Genomic DNA, 21,730 nt, shown 5'->3' with positions numbered 1-21,730 from the left:
GTGTGTGTGTGTGTGTGTGTGTGTGTGTGTGTGTGTGTGTGTGTGTGGCCCGTGCTGTGGGCACCCAATGAGCAGGTCCACAGTAGTGGACCCAGTGTCCTCAGAACATGAAGTACTGCTCCAACCAGGCTGTGCACAGGTGTCCCCAGATCATGACCCCCAATCCGGCCTCAACACTTTTCCATGGCTTACAGAGGCCCTGGCTGTGCTCCACCTCCTGGGGAGCTCCTGCCACGGCCCCAGTTTAGAAGCCGCTGTTGCTGCCACACTCCAGAGCCAGGTATTTCTGGAGAGAGAAATAGGGCCGCACTTTCAATGGCAAAGGGATTTGGGGTCATGAGTGGAGTTCTGTCAGCACAAACGCATCCCTTCTGCAGCTGAAAAGCCACCCGAGGGACATGAGCTCAGGCAGTTGCCCTGGAGAACTTGGCTATGAGAATTTTTCAAGTTCAGAAATAAAAGTTTCTAAATATAAGACAACTTGCAAAAGAGCCCTGCAAATGCTCAGAGAGGTATGGCTCCTCGTGAGGCTGGGGGCTCCGGGAGGTGGGGTTGCCTCCTACCCTGACTCAACAGGAAGCATGTCCCCAGGCATGGCACCAGAACCCCTTTGCTCCCGGCCCATTGCGGGGACCTGCACCAACCCCCACGACAGCCTGTCCTGGGCAGCGGCGGAACAGCCCGGGCCCTGCACTTGCACCTGCAGGCACCCTTGCAGGCCAGGGGTTGGGGGTGGGGTGGGGTGGGGCAGGATGTGAGGACTCTGGAGGCCCCAGGGCCTGGACAACTGCCCAGTCGTGCTGGGGTGAAAGAGCTGCCTCGAGCACCAGTGGAGGATGGCCACCGCGGGAAGACCAGCGGGCGAGGTGAATCTGCCATCCATTCCCAAGCCCATGCCTCCAAGGAAGACCCTGAAAGGCTCACAGGGGCAGTTCTAGGCAGGTAGCAGCCAGGGTGGCACCAGCCAAGAGTGTGAGGAAGGCCTGGAGCCCCCGGTTTAATGTCATCAGTTAAAACCTCGCTGGCCTTGTCCACACTCACTCAAAACACCCTCTGACAGCATGCCAGAGCCTTCCACCAGGGCCGCCTGTGGGCCCAGGACACACAGGCTGGCTGCCACAGAGCCCCTGGGTCCCCTCAGAGCCGGCTATGGGGCTGTCCAGGCACCACCTGGCTTGAAGGTCCAGAAGTCCTGCCCAGGCTGATGCTGGACTCTGCAAGGACAGACACATCTGGAGTCACCGACCTCAGGAACAAGCCCAGAGGAGATGCCACTAGAACCTGTCACCTCCAGGCAAGGGTAGCAGCTGCTCCCTGCCACGAGGCTGCCCTTGCGCTCCTCGGGAGACAGAAGGGCCAGACGTCCAGCAGGGAGCCGGTACAGTTCAACAGGAACTGGCCTGTGCCAGGCCAAGGCAACACTCTGTGGAGTCTCAAAATCACACATCCTGCCGGATCTGCTCCGTTTACAAACCAGCACGACTCCCAAGCCTGGGATGGGTGTATCCGAGGCAGGTGCCACCAGGAGGCTCTGCCCTCCAGCCTCGACGTCCCCAGTACCCAGGAAAACAGCCCACAGTGGCATCACTCAGAAGCATAGCCCCCACCGGCAGGACTGGAAGACAGCAACACTTCCAGGAGCAGGCTAGCGGCTTAGAAGAGGTGAGGGCAGAAGGCCTGGGCTGTGGGAGCCGCAGCATGTTCAACAACCCCGCGCTCCACCACTCGCGTCCCGTGGACATCCGTGTCCTCTCTTCCAGGACTCTGCTTCTGATATGCCAGGCGAGAATTATGTGATGATGGACAAGCAGCATGAGGCGAGCAGGCCGCCAGGAAGCCTGCATGGCCAGGAGCGCCGCGACGACAGTAAGAAACAACACAGCAAAGGAGAGAAACCCAGCCCTGCAGAGGGCACTCGGGCCGCAGCCTCACCCACCTTGGCCTTCTCACTGGGCTCACTGGTCGTGCCATACGGGGAGTTGTGCAGCTCCTTGGAGACCACGCAGAGGAACTCGGCCTGGTCTTCACTCCCGTAGTTGTAGGAAGAGCCAATGCTGACCAGCTGGGAGGAGAGAAGGCCAGTGGGATGTGGGCAGAGAGCCTCACACACCTGGCTCAAGACCAGCCCCCCGCCAGGAGGGAAACAGCCTGCAAAGACCCTCCCGCAAAAACGGCCGATGCTCAGGGAAGCTAAGGGACAGGATTCAACCAAGAGACTTTTAACGAACTTACTGAAAATAAAGTCCCTGAACACCGACACTCAAGCTCAGACGCACCCGTACACACACACCACACACACCACGTGCAGGACAGGCCTCCTGTGCCAGCACGTCCAAGCTCCTCTCTGGTTCCTGGCTGGGTCCAGGGGACGCTGAGTGACCCGGGGAGGGGAATGCGACGCTGGAGTGGGCATCAAGCGGGCCGGGCCCGAGAGCAGGCAGCGGGGCGGTGGCACTCTGCCCTGCCCATAAGTTGTGCCCTCCGCACGGGCTCTGAACACACGAGTGTGAGCACACGCCCACACACATGTGAGGGCGAGTCCCTCCCCAGGGAAGCCAGGACCAAGCCTTCCTCTCACTGGGGCTACTGACTGCGAAGGGGCATAGGAGGGCCGCAGCAGCTCCGACAGGCTCAGGGAGAGATGCCGGGGCTGTGGCTTCCCACACCTCAGCCGCAATCTCAGTCTGGGTGTGTCCACGCCCATGGCCCTGCATCCCCGGGCCTCCAGGTCACTACTACAGCCACACAGGAGCTGAGGTCCGACCTGCCTGCTCCAGCTTAGCCCAGAGCCACCAGGGACTCTGTGTTTAATCAAAAGAAAAGCACTAAAATTGTAGTGAGCTATCAGTGGCACAATTATCGAGGCAGTGCCTGGAAGGCCCTCCATCTTTGCCTTCTCTACTGATGGAACTGCCCATGGAGGAGAGGCCAGAGGTGGGAGCGCCACGTGCAGTGACAAGGACACGGTGAGCACCGCCGAGTGAGGGAAGTGTGCAGAGCGGTGCGGGCCGCTCTGGGAAAGGAGAGGAAAGCCCCAGGGCCAGCATGCCCACCCTGTCTCTCTGGTGGAGAGAAGTGGATGGTTTTTAGAGGTTATGGAGGGAACTGATCAGACCCCCTGAGAAACTCATCCCTCCCACCCTTCCCCCAAGGCTAGGTAGGGTGCCCACCTGTCAGCCTCTGCCAGAGATAACACTCTGGATGCTGGGGAATGGGGTCCAGGGAGTTTGTTTTTGTGTACACATACAGGTATTTGTTTTCCCAAACATGGGACTGATTTTGCAGCAATGCTGTTTTGTAATTTCTTTGTAAACCTTAGGCTTTTCAGTGGGGGTTAGATGGCAAATAAAGCGAGAGTGAAATAAAGAGTTGAGGACGGGGAGGAAAAAAAAAATAAAAAGGTCTGTTCTAGGAACAGACTGGAAGGCTGTTCTAGGTTCATAAATGCCTCTCAGAGACAGACCTGCCACCTGCGGACCTCAGGGGTGCCCGGCCCCGGGTGCAGATGGAGCAGCGCATATGCAGCCACTCATAATCAGGTCTGCCCAGGGACCACATCCTCACGAGGCGTGCAAGCCTCTCAGAACCTGGCTCTGGCCTTGTCACTGACCACTGGCCAACTCTGGGTTCAGCCCCATCACCTCGTGGGGTCCCAGGCTCCGGCCCCTCTTCCCCTGCAGTTCTGGCTCCTGTCTCTAGGAAGCAGACAAGTGAACAAACGTGACCCTGGTTCTGGGGTTTCTCTGGCATGAACGGGGGGAGCACGTTCCCAAGGGAGGAACTGGGCAAAGCGGGTGAGACTTGGGGAGAGAGGAGCTGCTCTTTGCTGTGGGTTTGGGATCCACCCAGAGGAGCTCAGGACAAAGCCCCTGAGCTGGTCTCAGGGAGGATATGCCCATGCAGGAGGCACGGGAACCCCTCTCCCTTCCGCAGGAGCCACAGCGAGGGTGACCTAGTTCACGGATCCTCAACCAGTGACCGCAGCTCCTGTCTCCCCAGCCCTTTTCCAGGCTGCACACCAAGGGACAAAACGAGGGGCGGTGGGAGCCTTCCTTTTCTTTGTGAGCCTGGTGTGACTGTGCTGGGGTCAGGGAGTGAGGAATGCAAATGTAACCACAGGACCCGGCGGACACCCTCCACACCCCCGCCCCAGGGCAAGGGCAGGGCATCAGAGCAGCCCTGCTGGCTACGTCTCCGGGTGGAGAGTGGGACACAAGTGCCGACTGCGCCTTTCATGACATTTCAAGAGGACGCCAAGCATTCTACAGCCTGATTCATTATTTCAAAAGACCCATAAGAAAGGGTAGCCTTAATTAGGAGGGATGCCAGGGGACCCTATGATTTCCCACCGTGGACAGAAAGCTGGCACCAGAGGAGGCTCTCAGGAGCCAGAGGGGGTGGGCTGGGGTCACAGACCTGGTCTCCGCCCTTCAGGACCAGTGCCCAGGGCTTGGGCCGGGCAGGGTCATAAGCCCAAACCTCAGAGTCTCTGCCTAAGACACACAAACAGCGACAATGAGCTTGTGGGCAAGGTACCACCCACTCAAGAGGACATCCTTGCCGTGTTCTCAGGCCCACAGGTAACGGGCTGCAGTTCCCCAGGACGAGAGGCAGCATGCCCACAGAAACACCAGAGCGCTGTGGACAGAGGGCGGTGGGTGGGTGGAAGAGACTTGGCTCTCACCCCTTTTCACAGGCGTCCTAGCAAAAGCAGAGCTGAGGAAAATGAGGGGCATGGCCGAGCCAGAGTCAGCAGCACTTTCCAATCAAGGGCAGGACAGGGGGCTGGGGGACTGCAGAGCAGCCCCAAGGGGAAGGGCATCTATGCCAGCAGCAGCACAAAGGAGCCGGAGCCCCATCTGCTCGGCCAGCACGGAAGGGCCAGGAGGGGCCAGGGCGGACAAGGGAGGGGATGGGTGCCGGGGTCATGCCAGGAGGCACTCAGGATATCGACTCCACACACACACACACACACACACACGCACACGGAGATGTTAGAAAAAAGCACACAGAACAGTCCTCCCACAAAAGAATGGGCTAGACTAAGAAAAATAACTGCAGAGAGAATACTTGGGAGGTGGGACCCTAAGAACAACTCTTGCTGCTCCCCCCATCACCCGTGACCAATCTAGTCAGGACTGGTACAGCTGCTGCTTGTGAGAGGTGCTGGAGACATGATGGGGACCCATGCTTCCATGAACTGCAGGCCGCCCAACACCTCATTACTGGTCCCGGGGGCCAGCTGACCTGAGGACCCGAGCAGGGCCTTTATAATTAAAAGATCCACTGTGCTGCAGGCTCAGGGGGTACTTTACCTGCTCAAACTTCCAGCCGTCGGACATGGTGGAGACCATCTGCGTGAGCTCCTCCTCCTGACACTGGAGCACACGGTACACGTGCTTCACTGGCACCTGTGAGAAGGGCCACAGGTGAGGGCAACGCCCATGCCCCGCCCCCTCACAGCCCCGCCCCACGTGCCAATTGGGGATGGCGACGGGGGCCCAGGCGACGGGGGCCCAGGGGAGGCCTACGGTTCCCTTCCACCTCTTGGGCCCAGGTCGTGATGCCTAAAGAAACCCCAAAGGCATCCACCGAAGAAGCAAAACAAACATGCTGGAACAGCTGCCGTTTTCTGCTTTCCCATCCACCTCCAAAAATATTTCCATTTCTGAATTCCAAAATAAAATGAGTCATGTTCCTGAAATCCCAAGAGCACCTGTGGCTAGATGTGAATACACGATGACAGCCATTCCTGTGCCTTGGGGGAACCACACAAACTCTCTGAACTAAGGGGGTGCCTTGAGAGCTAAGCAGGGCCAGCCTCAGCCCTGCTCACAGAAAAAAGCTCTCAGACACGCACAGCAGCTCAGACAGGAGCCCGTGGATCTTCCGATCCACTCACCCACCCGACCTTCGCTGAGCTATGCTCCAAGCTCGGCTTCTGGCAACACCGCAGGGAGCACTGGCCAAAGGCCTGTCCTAATACAGCTGCCGCTCCAGCCGATACACGATGTGTCAGTGATAGGGTCACAGCTCGAAGTACACGGGTCACCACACAGCCCAAGTGCTTTCATTTGTGAAACAGTGGAGGACACTGAGCACTGCTCAGCCTGAGCCTGCTAATTCCCTTGCCAGCCTGTGAGGGGGCCTCTCCCACATCCACCATGCAGGGGGGACACAGGCAAAGAGGGCTGGTGCCAGCCCAGGTCACAGGGTTCGTAACCAGGGGGGCTGGGCGGAGGGAAAACAGGCCTCAAACTGGCCAGAGATGACTGGGGAGCTCGTGGCCACATCTCCTGCCCCCTCCCCAGGCCCCTCCCGCTGTCCAGATGGCCCTGTGGCTCCTGCAACAGGGAGAGGGCGGGAGCTGTGTGGTGGGTGGTCCCAGCCTCCCACGCCGTCACCCCAGTGTGCCCTCCCCTGGCCCCTGACCAGCCACTCGGAGCGGCCAGGCTGTCAGCAAGCCTCTTCACAAAGGCCAAGAGCTCCAGCTCTGGGCCTGCCGGGTGCCCAGCGGGAAAGCCCGGGGTGGGTGGGGGGCAGTGAAAGGGTTTTAAGTGGATGGAGACTCTTCATGTAGTCTGGCATGAAGCTCTGAGAGAAAGTGCACTTCACAGCAGCCTCCTGGCAGAGGGAACCTGCCAGGCAGGGCCTGGCGCTCTACTAGCAAGTGCAGAGCTGGCACTGCAACAAAGACTAATGCCTAGACCCTCTGGTACCTCCCTTCGTGGGAGGTGCTAGACACAGCCCATCTCAAACAACACTGGCCTAATGGGCAGCAGAGTGGCCGTGCTGGCCCTGGCACTGCTGACCGTGGCCAAGTGCAAATGGGTCCCACATGGGGCTCTGCACCATTGGGGACACAGTCCAGCACAAAGAGTACCTACTGAGCCCTTCCTTCCTGGTAAAAGCCAAACTCTCATCGTGCCTACACACACCTACAGGCCCCCCACCTCATCCGTCTGTGCCCAGCTTGCCGCCAACTCCCCTGTGCTGTCCCTCCAGCCACACTGGTCCTCTGAATGGATTGAGTACTCAGCTACCACAGGCCCTTTGCACTCGTTGTGCCCTGTCTGCAATGCCCTCCCTGAGACGGCCACACACTCAAGCCCCACAGAGGCCTCCTGCTCTCCCTCTGCCCCCTCCTCACCCTCACTGGACCATCCTCCTCAGCAGCTGCTCATCGCTCCCCACTGGAGTGGGGCCCCCGAAGCATGTGCCCTGTGTGCCAGTCAGGGCGCCAGCTGACAGCACCGTGGGAGGTGTCCAGAGGGCGGGCCACAGGCACCAGGACAACTCCAGAGGAAGCCAGTCAGCAAGGAGGGAGGGAAGTGAGCCGCGCCTTTATGCCTGGCCTCGGAAGGTTCCTGCACCTTAGTCACCGGTCTCACCTGTGATGTTCTGCTGTCTCGTTCTCTAATTTTGTCCTTTACAAGTTTTATTAGTGAGGTGATATTGTAAAATTCTGCTTCCTCCAACACCCCTAGAATAAAGAAAAACAACTATAATTCCCACCAGATCAAAGAATAAACGTTGTGCCTCTGCCCCTCAGTGGACCGGTGGCCCGTTCTCAGCCCAGCCCACTTGAAGCCCCCAGCCCCCGTCCTGCCATCCTACAGACTCTGCAGACACCGCTGGCTCTCAGGGCCCCCAGGGTACACACGGAGAAAGGGCACGTTTGTGGACACACGTCTGGCCCGCGTCCTTCCAGGTGACCTGCTGGGTGCTGAGTTCACGCCAGGCCCCCGGGACGTTTCTCGGACAGACCCCCTCCAGAGCCTGCGGCCGTCTGTCCTGGGCTAGCGGCCACCTCACATGGGTCCCTGTGTCACTCAGTCAGAAGACAGCTGGTTGAGAGGCTGCTCAGCTGTGGAACTCCTGCCAACTTAGGAACCCTTTCCTGCCGTTTGCAACGTCCCCAATTTAGGGGCTCTGAATGGCCAGGTAACTCTGAAGAGCGGATGGGAGGGGCCCTGCCTCGGGGCTCCTCATGGGTATTCCAGAAGGTCAGGCGCATGCCTCCTGCCACCATGCCTGGTCGTCCCAACGAGTCTGTACTCTGCACAGCGGGTCCCGGCACTAGCGGCACCGGGGGCTCGGAGCCGTGGACTCTGTCTGACCCTCAAGCTGCAGCCTAATGAGGTCTCAGGGACTCAGCAGAGCGGGTGGTGGGGCAGCCACCGCCCAGGCAGACGTCTCTCTCCTCAAGGCCCCAAAGGGAGGTGCACCTGGCACGTCCCATCTCAGGATGATGCGGGGCGACGTCCTATCAACCCTTCCCTTTGGATCCAGGGGTGGGGACTGTGGGGCTGTGAATAAGCCCTGGAAGCCTCAGGATAAGCACTTTGGCCTGAAGGGTCAGCCTTCTACCATCCAGACGCTCCAGGCGCCCCTCGTGCTCTGAGGGGCAGATGGGAAACGGCACCCGTGGGGGCCTTTCTCCCAAAAAAAAGCACTGCATCTGAGGCTGACGGAAGACAGGTGAGTGAGGCCAGGCAGCAGGGGCTTGATCTGTGACAAGTACCACATTTGCTTTCTAAGCAAATCATGCTGGGAACAGTTTGCCTAAAACTGTACAGCTGCACACACAGAACACACGTGTGTGCACGAAAAAGACGCTGCAAAAGAAGATGCAGACACGCAGTCGGAGGAGCAAGAGGGCCCGGAGAGAAGGAGGGAGCAGGCTCAGCTCAACAAGCAAAGGGGAGAGAGCCCTGGGCTCTCAGCACCGACCGGACCCTGAGCTGGGAGCCATAGCACGGCAGGCATCTGGAAACGCAGGAAGAACTCAGAGGGGGTTCTGCCAGGGCTGCCCCAGAAGGAGAGCAGACCCGGGGTGACCGACACCGGGGACCCCCAGGAGGTGGCGGGCCCCAAGCTGTGTGAATCAAGGCAACCAGAGAGCAGTGGGCCCCAGGGAGGAGCCCCACCCTCAGGGCACCACCAACCGGACACCTGAAGGAGGGAGTGGGTTGCAGTCCCAACCAGCCCCCACCCAGCTCTGGATTGTCTCAGCTTCCTGGAGGAAGAAAAGGGGAAGAGGCAGCACAGAGCAGCCCTGTTCCCTCTGAGATAAGCATCTGTGAGGGATGGAGCTGGAGAGCAAGGGAGGGCCCCCCCGATCCTGGTCCTGCCTGCGACTCACCTTCCTCGGCAATGTCTTTGTTAATGACCAGCTTTCCGTGTCTCAAGTAGTTCAGCACAGGCCCAAAATAGGTGGGGTCTCTGTCGATTAAATAGGCACCTGTTTCATCCTACAAAGAACAACACACCAAGGTGAATCCCAGACAAGAAAGCGCAGTTCCCACAGCTGGCCCGCAGCCCAGCCACGGCTAAAGGGAGTTTTGGAGGCTTGTGGGCTGTACGTGTCTAATACACAACTGGAAGGATCAGCATTTATGGCGCTTTAGGGAACCCCTAAGCAGTGTCGCCTGCTTCCAGCCACCTGCAGCCGTTGACCCTGATCTGTCACCACTGCAGGTGAAGCCAAGTTTAAGCTCTGCTGCGTCAAGGTGACCTCCCTATTTACTCTGAGGCAAGGAGATTGTGTACAAGGCCTCTTTCCTCATAGCTCCAATAATTCCTGAGAGCGAGTTCATCCTTTTCTCATTTCAGCAACCGTCCCACAAGAGTAACCTGACACACTTTCCCCCATGGGATGCTCTCAAAAGCGGGACTGATACCAACAGGTCAGCATCTGAAAGACACCGTGACCCAGGCCGCCACTGCTCATTTTGGGGCTCCTCGCTGGGCAGGACTGGGTAGTCAGAGGCTCATGGAACACAGCTTCATTTTCTGTTGCCAAGTGACCCCAGAGCTCCCCTGAGACTGCTGACCACCGAGGAGGCCTCCCCCACAGCAGCGCCCCCCCGGGGTCCATCTAAGAAGGCGCTCCCTCCACACCTGGGCAGGCCCTGCTTCGCCCCCAGGGCCAGGGCCTTTCTGAGTGTTAGGGACCCTCACTGCCCACGGCACACAGCATCAGGCATCTTGGCAGGGAGGTGGCGAGGCGGAACCCCCTGAACCTCTTGGACATAGTGAGCCCACGGGCCCCAGAGCTCACTCCCACTGGGAGGAATCTCAACCGTGAAGCGGAGTGCTGTGTTAGGGCCCCCTTCTCACTCATAAGCATCAAATCTGGAATTTTGTGTAATAAACCTGGTGGTTTCAAGGGTTTCCTCCTGAGTCCACAAAGCTGTAAAAACCTGCTCTCCTCAGATCAAATCCGGATGCGGGGCCAGCAGGACCCAGAGCCTCGCTGATGGGTGGGCAGGCCCCGCTCAGCCCAGAGCACCTCTGCCCCTTCTTCTCTCCCACAGGCCCTGGGTGCTCAACCCAACCTCCTGCCTCGATAGGTCACTGCCTGGTCCCCCCATGGGCTTCCTGTCCCCCAGGGCAGCATCCAACCACACACAGATCCCCAACTGCGTCTAAGGAAGCACTGGTCAGATATTGTCCCAAGGGATCCTGCCTCCCGGCCTGGCTCCTCAGCCCTTTCTCCAGACTCCCTAGACCCCTCCTCTTCTCCAAGCAAGGCCAGAAGACCCCTGGGACAGGCTTCAGGAAGAATGATGCTTCAGCAGCCTCCCTACTGGTGAAAAACAGCCGCCATTTCCTACAAAGGGGCCAAGGTCTGGAAAGAAAAGGATGGAGCTGCCACAACACGGAATCCAGGGGCTCTTCCCTGCACCTTGTGGATGAAAAGAGCCCAAGTGTGACAAGTGCAGATTGCCAAGCTCAAGAATTATTCATCGGCTCACTGCTACCTCCACAGACAGCTGGCAGAAGGTCGAGAAGGAAAGATCAGACAAGGACTGGGCTCATCTCCACCCTCAGGACACCCCAGGGAGCCTCCCTTGTCACACGGGGCTGAGGCCCCACGACGGGGCTCAAGGCCATGCCACCGACACACTGGGTATCTCGCTCAGCACTGGGAGTGGGCGGGAGAGGAAAAGGAAGTGACCCAGGCCTCCAAAGCCTGGAGGGATGGGGGATGGGACAGAGAAGGAGGGAAAGGAGGTGAGCCCACAAAACTGTGGTGGTGGCACGCCCAGGGCCAGGTGAGAAGGCCACCGCCCAGATGCAAAGGGACCCCAGACCAAGCCCTGGAGAGCATTGGAGAGCACTGGAGAGCCAGCGATGGGGCTGGGCCTCCAGACACCAGGCTGACCCGTAGAAGAGCAGGGGTGGGAGGCCGCTGAACAGGGGTGGCTTTTTCACTAAAAGGCCACGTGGCCAATGCTCCGAAGGAACTCCTACCCAGGCCCAGCCCTCAGCTCAGCGCACACCAGGCCAGGCTCGTGGCCCCATTTTAGGGTGCCTGAGGTGAGGCCCTCTAACCCCGGGGGGCTGAGGACTCCCCAGGAGGGACTGGGGATCCAGCACCCAGGCTGGCAAATGCAGAGGTAGCAGCAAGGGGCGGGGGGACAGCACGCCCCCAGCAGCCTCCCCAACATGCTCCCACCCATACCCTGTGCTCAAAGGCAAGTGGCCTCCGTGCTCAACTACCCAGCCATCCAAGGGGAGGGGCAGGCTTGTCGCTGCGTGGGGACCCCTGCCTTCATAAAAGGAGCAGCCTCACGGATACATCCAGAACAAGGCCAAAGAGTCCAAGGTGCTTGCTGCTAACTGGGCTGGAGCCCAGGCCCAAGGGTGGAAGAGCAAAGAGGACCCCACCTGCGTCTCAGGGTCTGGAACCCAGGCTTTGTATCCACCAACAGACATTCCTGGTGGCCCACCCGGAGAACAAGAGAGGCACTGGTCCCTGGAGGTGCTGGAAGCACAGCTGGGAGAGAGCTGGCACCACGGCGAGGGGGGCACAGAGCCACAGTTGGAGGGAGCATGGAGGTCAAACCCCTGGGGTCCAGGCTCACGCTCAGCTACTCAAGGCGCATTGCTCCTCTCTCCAGGCCTCAGCTTCCCCATCTGTCAAATGAGATACTCAGCCAAGAGGAGGCCGGGGGCCCTTCTGGCTCTAACGGTCTGTGTCTAGTCCAACGTCTCTTCAAGGTGACAGAGCTGGGCTCGTGACCTGTCCTGGGGGCTGGGACAAATTCCAAGGCAGAGAAAGCCACATGCTCTGGCCACAGAGATGGGGAAGCACTGAGCCAGGAGACTGAAGCACACACCTGGCCGGGCCCTCGGAGGCCTGCGCCTTCCATGCCTCCTCCCTGGGCAGGAAGCGAAGGCAGTGCCTCCAGTGACACCCTCCCCCCACCCCCACCCCACCCCCCGCCGCACAGTCCGTGGCTTATCTTAAAAACCCGTGTGAAAACCTAGAGGAGGCCATCCTGGGCACTCAATCCACACATAGGTTTAGAAAGCTGGGGCCGAGCACCCCAGAAAGAGAGGCCTGGGTGCTGGGCATCCAGACCTGCACCAGAGCACTGGCTGCCCACAGCTGGGCACCGTCCCCCCATCTCATGCCAGCTCCCTGGGTGTCCCAGGACCCGCTGCCTGAGCCAGCCTCCAGGGCACTGGGGAAGCTGGAATGGGCTTCAGTTGGGAGCCTTGTCACCCCATGCTTCTCCCACGTGGTGTCACCAGCTGAGGGCAGGAAGCTCAGTCCAACAGCTGCCACGCTGGCCCCAGCAGTGTGGCCTTAGCACTCCCTCCCGGGAGGGAAGACCCACCCACCTAGACCTGGAAATGCAGGCCCATGGGGTGACCCTAAGATACTGAAGGTCAAGTGGCCATCCCCTAGCAGTGACAAGCCCACCCCTCCAGCCCTGCCACTGCTAAGCAGACTTCAGGAGGCTTCATGGCAGCTTCCTCCATGGACCCCCACAGGGCTCCCTGGCCCAGTTTCTTCCCGTGGATTTGTTTTGCTCTGATGGGCTTCATTAAGAAACGAGGACGAGGACTTCCCTGGTGGTCCAGTGGTTAAGAATCTACCTGCCAATGAAGGGGACACAGGTTCAATCCCTGGTCTGGGAAGATCCCACATGCTGCGGGGCAACTAAGCCCGTGCGCCACAACTACTGAGCCTGCGTGCTGCAACCACTGAAGCCTGCATGCCTAGAGCCCATGCTCTGCAACAAGAGAAGCCATTGCAATGAGAAGCCCGCACACCACAACGAAGAGTAGCCCCCGCTCGCTGCAACTAGAGAAAGCCCACACACAGAAACGAAGACCCAGCACAGCCAAAATTAAAAGAAAGAAAGAAAGAAAGAAAGAAAAAGAAACAAACAAGGCTGAGACTCTAGGGTTAGGAGAGACTGGGCAGCAGCATGTTGGGGCGGCGCTCTCATCCTACAAGGAGTGCCGGGGGCCCCCAAATTCCACTGGGCTTTATCTTGGACAACAGCCCAGAGGACCGCAGATTGACTCTCGTTTAGAGGCACCCAGGCAGGAGCTCTGGAGGAACACCGTCTTCCAGCACCTAAGCCCGAGCAGCACTGGAGAGTGTACGTGTGCCGGCAAGGGCTGCCTGCACACTCGACTGTGACCAGGCTGCGACTGACACGGGCACCAGGGCCCTCGGCATCTCATGTTGCTTGTGTTTGTAAGTGGCCCTGGGGCCTCCATCCTAAGGCAGAAATAAAGAAAACTACAGAACACAGAAAAAGAGAAAATACCAAAACATCCCAAATTCAGAAGTCTCAGGCTCACTTATGCAAAAGCAAAGAGAGAATGGTCTCTGTGACACCCACACCAGCAGCGGAAGGGGACGCCCGAGGCTTGGCCACTGGCAGCTGTGGTAACAGCACCCCATCCATCACCTGCTCACGGGAGAAGAACCTTGTGATGTGCACTTGGCATGGTCACACTTACAAAAGGCAGCAAGACACGAGGATCTCTCTCCTCCCTCCCTCTGTCCTCTCCTCAATTTATATAACAAGTGTGTGCTACATTTATATAGTGGCAAGGCTTGAGGTTTTTGGGTTTTTTTGTAAAAGAGCCAGAATTAAGATTGCTTGCTTGACAAATCGTTTTCCTCTATTGACTATCCCCACTTCTCACTGAATCTGCATTTGACCTACTTGTGCTGGCTTTTAAAATATATATCTACCTTAAAGGCATAAAAGAGAGAAATGCTGGACTTAGCTCTTGAATATTTAATGGAGGTCATGCCCGTCAGGTTACACACTGTTTGCTGGTGGCTCACTGACACCCAAGTTGGCCGAATCCCACTCCAAGGGGGCCCAGTCTCCGAGGCCGAGCTGCTGGGCTCCAGGGAACTGTGAATCTTGCATCCCTGAGCCTGTGCCGCAGAGGGAACGCCCTGGCCACGGCCAGGAGCACCTTGCCCGCAGTCACTTCTCTGAGAGGAGCCAGCAGGCAAGACAGGCCAGGTCACACGCTCTCTGAGGAGACCCCTGACCTGCAGTCCCAACATGGACAGAGGCAGAGAAGACGATCCTAATTAGAAACCCACACAGCCCCACCCCGTCCACTCCCTTCCGAGCAGCCCAGCAGCCTCAGCCCTCGGTGGTGGTTAGAAGGCAATGCTCTGACAGGGCCGCTGAGGTTCTCCTGTTCGCCTGTGCCTGGCCCTCACGTTCAAGACAGATTCGAGTGCACTGCGTGGCGAAACATCGTGGGTCCAGGGCGGGCCCCCCACCCCCTTGATAGAACCGTGCACATGGCCTTGAAAACGGCCATAAGGAACAAGGGTCGAAGAAGTCAGGCTCTCAGGCAAGGCTGTAGACGGAAATGCATTCTGTGGCCACGTCTCACTCCAGCTCCGTGCATTCTCTGGAGAGGCCTGCACCTGGCTCCTTTCTATCACATTCCCAACTTCCACAAACACACGAGGAAATGGAACACGAGAAACACACGGCCACTGGAGACTAGAAATGCAAAGAGTTGAGTGTCCCAAGCTAAACGCAAGATGTATTCTGTCAAATTTCCCCATTTGAAACCTGAACGCAAAAGCACAGAATTTTCTGTACACAAACATTTGCAATCAACATAATTAGAATTAATTTTCACTCTGAAATTATCCATTTCAGTGATTCTGTTTCACTTTAAAACCTTCACCTCTGCTCTCTTTTCTCTTTTGTTTTCTACAGTTTGTCAAATCCTTGACCTAGAAGACGCCTTAGACATCACCAATTACAAATGAGGAAACAGAGGCCCAGAGACCTGTCCAAGCAGCGGATGTGCAGAACTGTGCTGACGTGTGTGGGAGTGCTGGCTGCTTCTGACTTAGCTTTCCCCATATAAGATCCTACGACGCCCTGTGTACACCTGGAGATCGGAAACCCTCCGGCACACACAGGGAATAAAGGAAAAGCAAGAGCTCTGGGTCATTCCCACCCTCAGATCTCAACCAGCACCCAGCTCTCAGGGCTCTGACCCCCGGGTGCCTCCCAGTCCTAGAATGTGGCTTAGAAACAGAATTTAGGGTGACATAGAGGACTCAAACGAGGCTCACTAAGAAACAAATGCAAGAGGACGTGTGAAAGGACCCCAGCACATGAGGCTCCTGGTTATTCTCGTAGAACAAACGTGCTTCAAATTCACCTAAGGTGGGGTTGTGGGGGGTCCCACCAAGCTCCACGAACAAGCGGAGATGGCTCACAGGGACCGTTCAGCTCAGCTGGACCAGGGCCCACTTGGAGCAGATGCCACATCAACTGTGCAGGCAGAAACAGGCATCGGGCCACCCCAGGGTGTGGGGCAGTCATGAGCAGGATGTCATTGGTGGACCTGCCAGCCGGAGAGCCACCCGTCCAGGTCTCAGTGCTATGAACATCTCTGTCACAAGGCAAGGGGGCAGCCATCTGTCCGAACTTCTCAGGTACTTCCCTCCCTACATGCACTCCAGTTACAGAACACCTGCACATAAATCCCCTACAGATGCCACACTACTTAGCTTGGTTGAGAGAGAGAGAGAGAGAGAGAGAGAGAGAGAGAGAGAGAGAGAGAGAGAGAGAGAGAGAGAGAGAGAGAGAGAGAGAGGTAGAGAGAAACTAGGAAGTCAACTTAACATGGAAACAGGCAAAAACCACGACCGCCTGGGAGAGAAGCACCAGTAGGAAGAGCCCAGGGTCCCTGGCTGCAAACCTCCCCACAGTGGTTCTGCCAGCCTGGAGGCGAGGCCCCCTCCAGGCCCAGAGTCTCCAGTCCCCTGGACACCAGTCACTCAGCTCAGGCAGGCAGGACATTCTGCAGCCAGGACGCCCCGCCAGGGGTTCACACCACGCCCGCTGCTCCCAGGGGTGCCCAAGCCCTCCCCAGCAGCTGCCCCACAGCCACCACCCTGCTGGCTCCAAGGCAGCCTCTGTTCTCTTCCTACGCTCGGCCCTGCCTGCAGACCGGTGCAGAATTCCCCCTTCCTTCTCGCTGGGGCTTGAAGAGCAGGCCCACGGCTCCTCTGCACCCTCGCCCACCTCCCCTCCTCACCGAGGACTGCCTGGCGCCCAGCACTGCCTGCCTCTCCGTTACCTGTTTCGAAAGACCTACCTTGGCCTATGTAGTGGCAGTGATGGGCTGGCCCAGCTCATCACCTCCAGAACCAGCCCCAACAGAGCCTGACTTGTAACACCAGGCCAGGATCCTGGAAGTCCAACTACTGAGGAAACTAAAACCCACAGAACATAATACGGATGACGAGGAAAGATGAACGGTACACAGCCCTGCTCAAGACGCCTCCCTGATGCAAAGAGCCCATCCCAGACACACATGGAGGATGGTACTGAACTCTGGAGCTGTGTTCTCCAGGCTCGAGGGCATCAGGTTTCTTGTACGATAACTCGATGGCTGCCCAGGAAGCTGTGCCCCTCCCCCCTGGCACAGGCTCCAGTGCCCAGAGTTGGGAACCGGCCCTCCAGGGCCTGTCCTAAGAAGTGTCCATCTGGGAAGCAGGGGGCACTGAAGGGCCCAGCTTCCACACCCCACCCTCTGAGGCCGGCCCAGCAACCAGAGCTACCTGCCAGCAGCATGAGGTTTGCGGCAAGTGAGGGAGCGTGTAATAAGTGACAAGTAGGAACAAAAACAAATTCTGAGGGGGACAAAAAAGCATTCTTGGTACATTCTTTCTAAAAACAAAGTACAAAAGTAAAATAAAGACTACTAAGAGCCATCTCTAATTCCTGCAACGACCCAGCACCAGGCACTGTGTGGGGGAGGGCTCATATTCCTCAGCTTCCTTAATTCTCACAACTCCTCCTCTGTGACTCTGCTCAGAGAGGTACATTAACTAACCCCAAATCGCAGGGCAGGTTAAGTTGTGGGTGGAGTCAAAGTCAGGCCTGAGTCCAAAGTCTAACTCGGCCACCATGAAAAATGCCCCGTACCCCCAACACCCACATCCCACCAACTCCAGACCAGAATGTGCTGGGTGCTCGGCAGTCTGGGGAGAGCACCAGTGCTCGAGGTGGCCTGCTGGCACCCTGGCCACACAGACCCCTCCCTGGGTGCCACACAGAGTCAGCTTCTCTAAAGGACTTTAAAGATTCCTGGCCCAATGAAAGCTGTCCTTGAGCACCCCTGGAAAGCAGCCATGTGCACCCACTCCAGGGGAACGCAGCCACAGATAAGCCATAAGGAGCTGGCATCTCTGGGTTCCCATAAAACTCTATTTGCAAAACCAGGCAGGTGGACCGCAGCTTTCTGACTGCTGCTCGAAACCAAGACCAGTCACTGTCCTGCTGGCCAAGAGCAAGTGAAGGCTGCCCGTGCGGTCGGGGGAAAGAGGAACTGCTCTTCAGTTGACGACCACCTCCTCCCAGCTACCCTCAGACGGCTGACAGGGGGACAGCTGATGGCTGTGTCCGATGCCCCGAACAGCTCTCCTCACTAAAGGCAAGCCCTTCCTCAGGGCTTCCCTGCTCAGGTCCAAGGGGTCCTGTGGAGAGGTGACCATGGCATCCACGGCGAGTGAACCCCCACTGCACTGGGCCACCACCTGCCCAGGGCCTGAGCCAGGCGTGGGGTCAGGGCTGAGAATATGCTCGGAGCCAATCCTCAAGTAAAGCGTGAGACGAAATGCACAGTGGCTCGGGACCCCAACTCCTGGCCTCAGACCGGAGACCCAGCCCTCTCACTGGGGCTCACAATGCTCTCAGCCTTTCGCCTCTGACTTAGTCACACGGAACATAATCTGCCGTTTCACTCTAAGTAATCCCCACTTCTCCTGCCAAGCGGCTTAAAAGATAGTCCTTCCACCCACACCCCCATCACTTAGCCCTGTCTGTAAAACTCCTTTCACTATCTTTCTAATCCTGAAACTCTAGCCAATACCAAGTACGCTGGGGGTAGGCACAGGCAAAGAACTGCAGAGTCTAATGGCATGTCATTAGAAACACCTCGACGGCCCCACCCCTCAAAGACCCATCTGATGCCACCACATCTGCAACCCCAAAGCCAGGACAACGGCCCTGTTGAAGGGCAAAAGCTCATGTGAAACACAGAGTTTTCTCCAGGCCTGGCTCAGCTGCAGAGACTGAACCCCCACCCCCATCCCAAATCCCACTTAATCTGAGTGGTTTCCAACCACCAAGTAGTATTTCCTGTTTCCCTTTTATTCCTAAAGCATCTCCACACTGAAACAGGGACTGATTCAGCTCTGAACAAACTCTAACCTGTTTTCAACAATGCCACTGGGCCAGGTACCATGGAATACAGAGAGATATAACCCAAATGAATCACATGTCGAGTATTTACAAAGCACTTCTGGGAAGGAGTGTTACACCTGGCCTGCCCCTGATGGAACAGGGGAGAGAAAAATGACCCAGGATAGCAGGTGAACAGATGCCGAAATGAATAACACAGACACAGCCCTACTGGGGAAGCACCAGAAGGAAGTGAGAATTCACACTTGGGCTATCTATAGAGAGAACTTCGTGGCAGCAAGGGCCCCGAGTCAGAACTGGAGACAAGAGGGTAACGGTTTAGCGGCTTGGGGCACCGTGGGCACTGGGTCCCAGTTACAGCCCAGCTCCCCACCACCCCTAACAACCAGTCTGTCGGCTATTTAACAAAGCACTCCTCCAGAAAAATGTTCTGACACCACCCCTCCCACAGAGCTTCATGACTGAGCTCCCTGCCAGACCTTGTGCGTTTAACAGCAAACTCCAGGTACTCTCCCAGTGAACTCCAAACCCATCAGGCTCCTGAAAGATTCCAGATCTTCCACTTCTTGGAACTCCTCCCCCTGATCTCCCCACCCAAGCACTACTCTGCAAGCCCAGGTGCTCAATAAACAGGAGACAAATGCCCAGCAGGAAATCTTCCACCAGGTGCGTCCAGCCCGGTGAATATCTGCAAGGTATCCTTTCATCAATCTCAACTATGAGGTCAGGGCTTGGAGATTTTTACATGTGAATCAACATCCTGTTTCTCTTCCATCACATAATTGCTAGCATCCCACTCTTCCAAACACCCCTTTCCCTCCACCCTCATCCTCAGATTCCTCACTCAAGGTTTAACTACCCAGGAGTGAATCTCTGGGACATTCTTTCACCAGAACCAAAGGGGGAAAAAACTGAGAAGAATGAGTACTTTATACATTTTCTCATTTGAGGTAAAACACTCTACGACCATGACTAACGGGAATTAGCATTACTCTTTCTGGCAAATTCACATCTGTGGCTAAAACTAACCCATATTTACTATCAACTATTTTATGAGACAGAAACTGTATCTGCTGCATTACCTTTATGTTCTTTTCTAAATTTCAATTTTACAATTGGGAAATCAAATGTGGTTAAGTGGATGACGGTGAAAAAAAGCAACTTCAACATAGACATACTCTGATAAATTACCCTCCCCAAAGGACTACTATACAGTAAAGCGTAATTTTTTTAAGTAGTCTTGAAACAGTAAAGACTTAACTGGGCAAACTATAGTTAATCAGCTCTGAATAATTGTCTCAGTGCCGAACAGGCAGCCATTGCTTCAAAACAGCCCAATGGACAAGAGCAATGTAAAATCGTACTCAATATACAAAAGAGAAACCCTCAAGTAGAAATGCAAGTGAATGACCACTAAGGCTCACTGTTTAAACAGAAAAACAAAACAGTAAAACATACACCCACGCTATAAAAGGAAAATCATAGCTAACAAAAGCTTATTTCTATCCTGGAGATGACTGTCATTTTCTGGGAGGTCAACTCTCTAAGAGTGGAGAGCTTGGTCAAATGAGCAATGGAAACAGCTGGTGGGGTGGGGGGTACCAGAGCGCTGGCATCTCAAACCCTGATTTCTACCCATGACTGGTGGTTTTGTGGTAACTCGAGTTCTCGTTTCCCAATCATAAGGTCATGCCACACAGAGGATGGTCTGTGTCAGGCTTCTGGATCTTGAAGAGGGATCTGAATCTTTCTGGGAAGCCTATGCCTGGCAAATGCCGGGCTGGCAAGGCACAAAGCCAAGTGCAATTATGTAGGCTCGAGTGAAAGACACAGGAAAGTTAGAATAAGGTTTGTGAATTGCCTAGGATAAATACAGGTAACAACTATTCTTCCAACAGAGCCTTTTCTGAGTTTCAATGCTGTTCAGCTCCAGAGATATTCTTCAGCCACACAAGTGTTGTAAAGGTAACAATGTAAATAGTTTCTAGTACCATCTGCACAACAGTATGAGCATTTAATCTGATGAAAGGCAATCAGCAAACCAAGCTAGAGATTCCTATCCTTTTGAGAGGGCAATAGGAAAACTAGGTTAATTAGAAAGCAGATTGAAAAAGATTTCCTATTTTGCCCTTCCTTAACACCCCCAAGCCACCCCTTAATATGAGCAACATTCCGTTTGAAAAATAACTCTATGGACGGCACTTTCTGAGAGTGCTGAGTGGGTGCGTGTTGCGGCTGAAAACGATGGAGCACCAACTCTCTAAATGCAAGTCACTGGGAAAGGCAGGCCACCCGTGTCAACCCCCCACACCAACGTTAAGTCAAACGTCTGGAATGTGAGAAGATGAGAAGAACACCAGGGTTCTCGGATTCCAGAGCCACTAAGTACACTGGGACAGAGAAGAGGTGTTCTCACACCAGGGGCAAAACAATCTGGGGAGGAAAAGAAAGTAGATCCACAGCAGAGTCTGGGGTCTGCAAAACCTCCTCCACCGAAGAGCAGAGAGGGCGAGACAGAGAGACACCCCGAGGTGGACTGGCTGGGGATCTTCGAGGGTGGTGGGCGCCAGGGCGCCATCCTCTCCTTCCCCGGCCCAGGACAGGGAGTCGGGGGGCTCGGGTCGAGCTGGTGACGAGGGGAGCGCGGGGCTCGGAGCCGAGGCGGGTCTCCTCAACGTGGGGCAGGGGGCGTGCGGCGGGCCGCCGACCAGGGCGGCCCGAACCCTCCTGGCTGGCCCGCGCGGCCCTCACCTTGTCCGAGTCCAGGTCGGGGTCGGCCTGGCACAAACGGTACAGGAAGGATTTCGGATCCCGGCACAGCGTCTGCCGAGTGGTGAGGAAGTAGGTGCCGCCGACGTTGAGCCGGACCCACTTGGACACGCTGCCGGGGCGCTGGGCTAAGGCGCCGAGCCCCGCGCTACAGCGGCGGCACAGGTTGGTCCCCAGCCCCGCCCCGAGGCCGCCCGGGGCCGGCGGCAGCAGCTCGCAATGATTCTCCGCCATCATCCCAGCAAGCCCCGCCACAGCTCCTCTCTACCGGAAGCGTCCGGCCTTTAATACAGTCCTCCGAGCTCCGTCCCGCCCACAGGTCCGCCCTCGTAAAGCGCCCACCCCGACGTCACGCGGGAGGCGGAAGTTCAGGTACGGAAAAGCGGCCGGCCGTCCCACCTTCCGGCTGAAGCCCCGCGCGGAGTGATCCCATGACGCCG

The 21,730-nt window shown here is 56.8% G+C and overlaps 1 protein-coding gene across 1 annotated transcript in view; it reads right to left on the bottom strand.

The window, feature by feature from the left end:
- KCTD5 (potassium channel tetramerization domain containing 5) overlaps positions 1 to 21,542 on the bottom strand; it is a 26,554-nt gene extending 5,012 nt beyond the window's left edge. Inside the window, exons 1-5 of the mRNA XM_029222007.1 lie at positions 21,273 to 21,542; positions 9,146 to 9,254; positions 7,392 to 7,483; positions 5,316 to 5,411; positions 1,937 to 2,062 (exon numbers count right to left, since the gene is read on the bottom strand). Of these exons, the coding sequence (XP_029077840.1) occupies positions 1,937 to 2,062; positions 5,316 to 5,411; positions 7,392 to 7,483; positions 9,146 to 9,254; positions 21,273 to 21,527 (678 nt within the window). The 5' untranslated portion in view covers positions 21,528 to 21,542. The remainder of the gene's footprint in view (positions 1 to 1,936; positions 2,063 to 5,315; positions 5,412 to 7,391; positions 7,484 to 9,145; positions 9,255 to 21,272) is intronic.
- Between the last annotated feature and the right edge of the window lie 188 nt (positions 21,543 to 21,730).

This window comes from Monodon monoceros, unplaced genomic scaffold (genome assembly GCF_005190385.1).
Source record: "Monodon monoceros isolate NGI ecotype Baffin Bay Population unplaced genomic scaffold, NGI_Narwhal_1 Super_Scaffold_13, whole genome shotgun sequence".
Taxonomy (NCBI): Eukaryota; Metazoa; Chordata; class Mammalia; order Artiodactyla; family Monodontidae; genus Monodon; species Monodon monoceros.
Note: the sequence above shows the minus strand (reverse complement) of the source record. Positions and strands in the feature narration are given on the sequence as shown.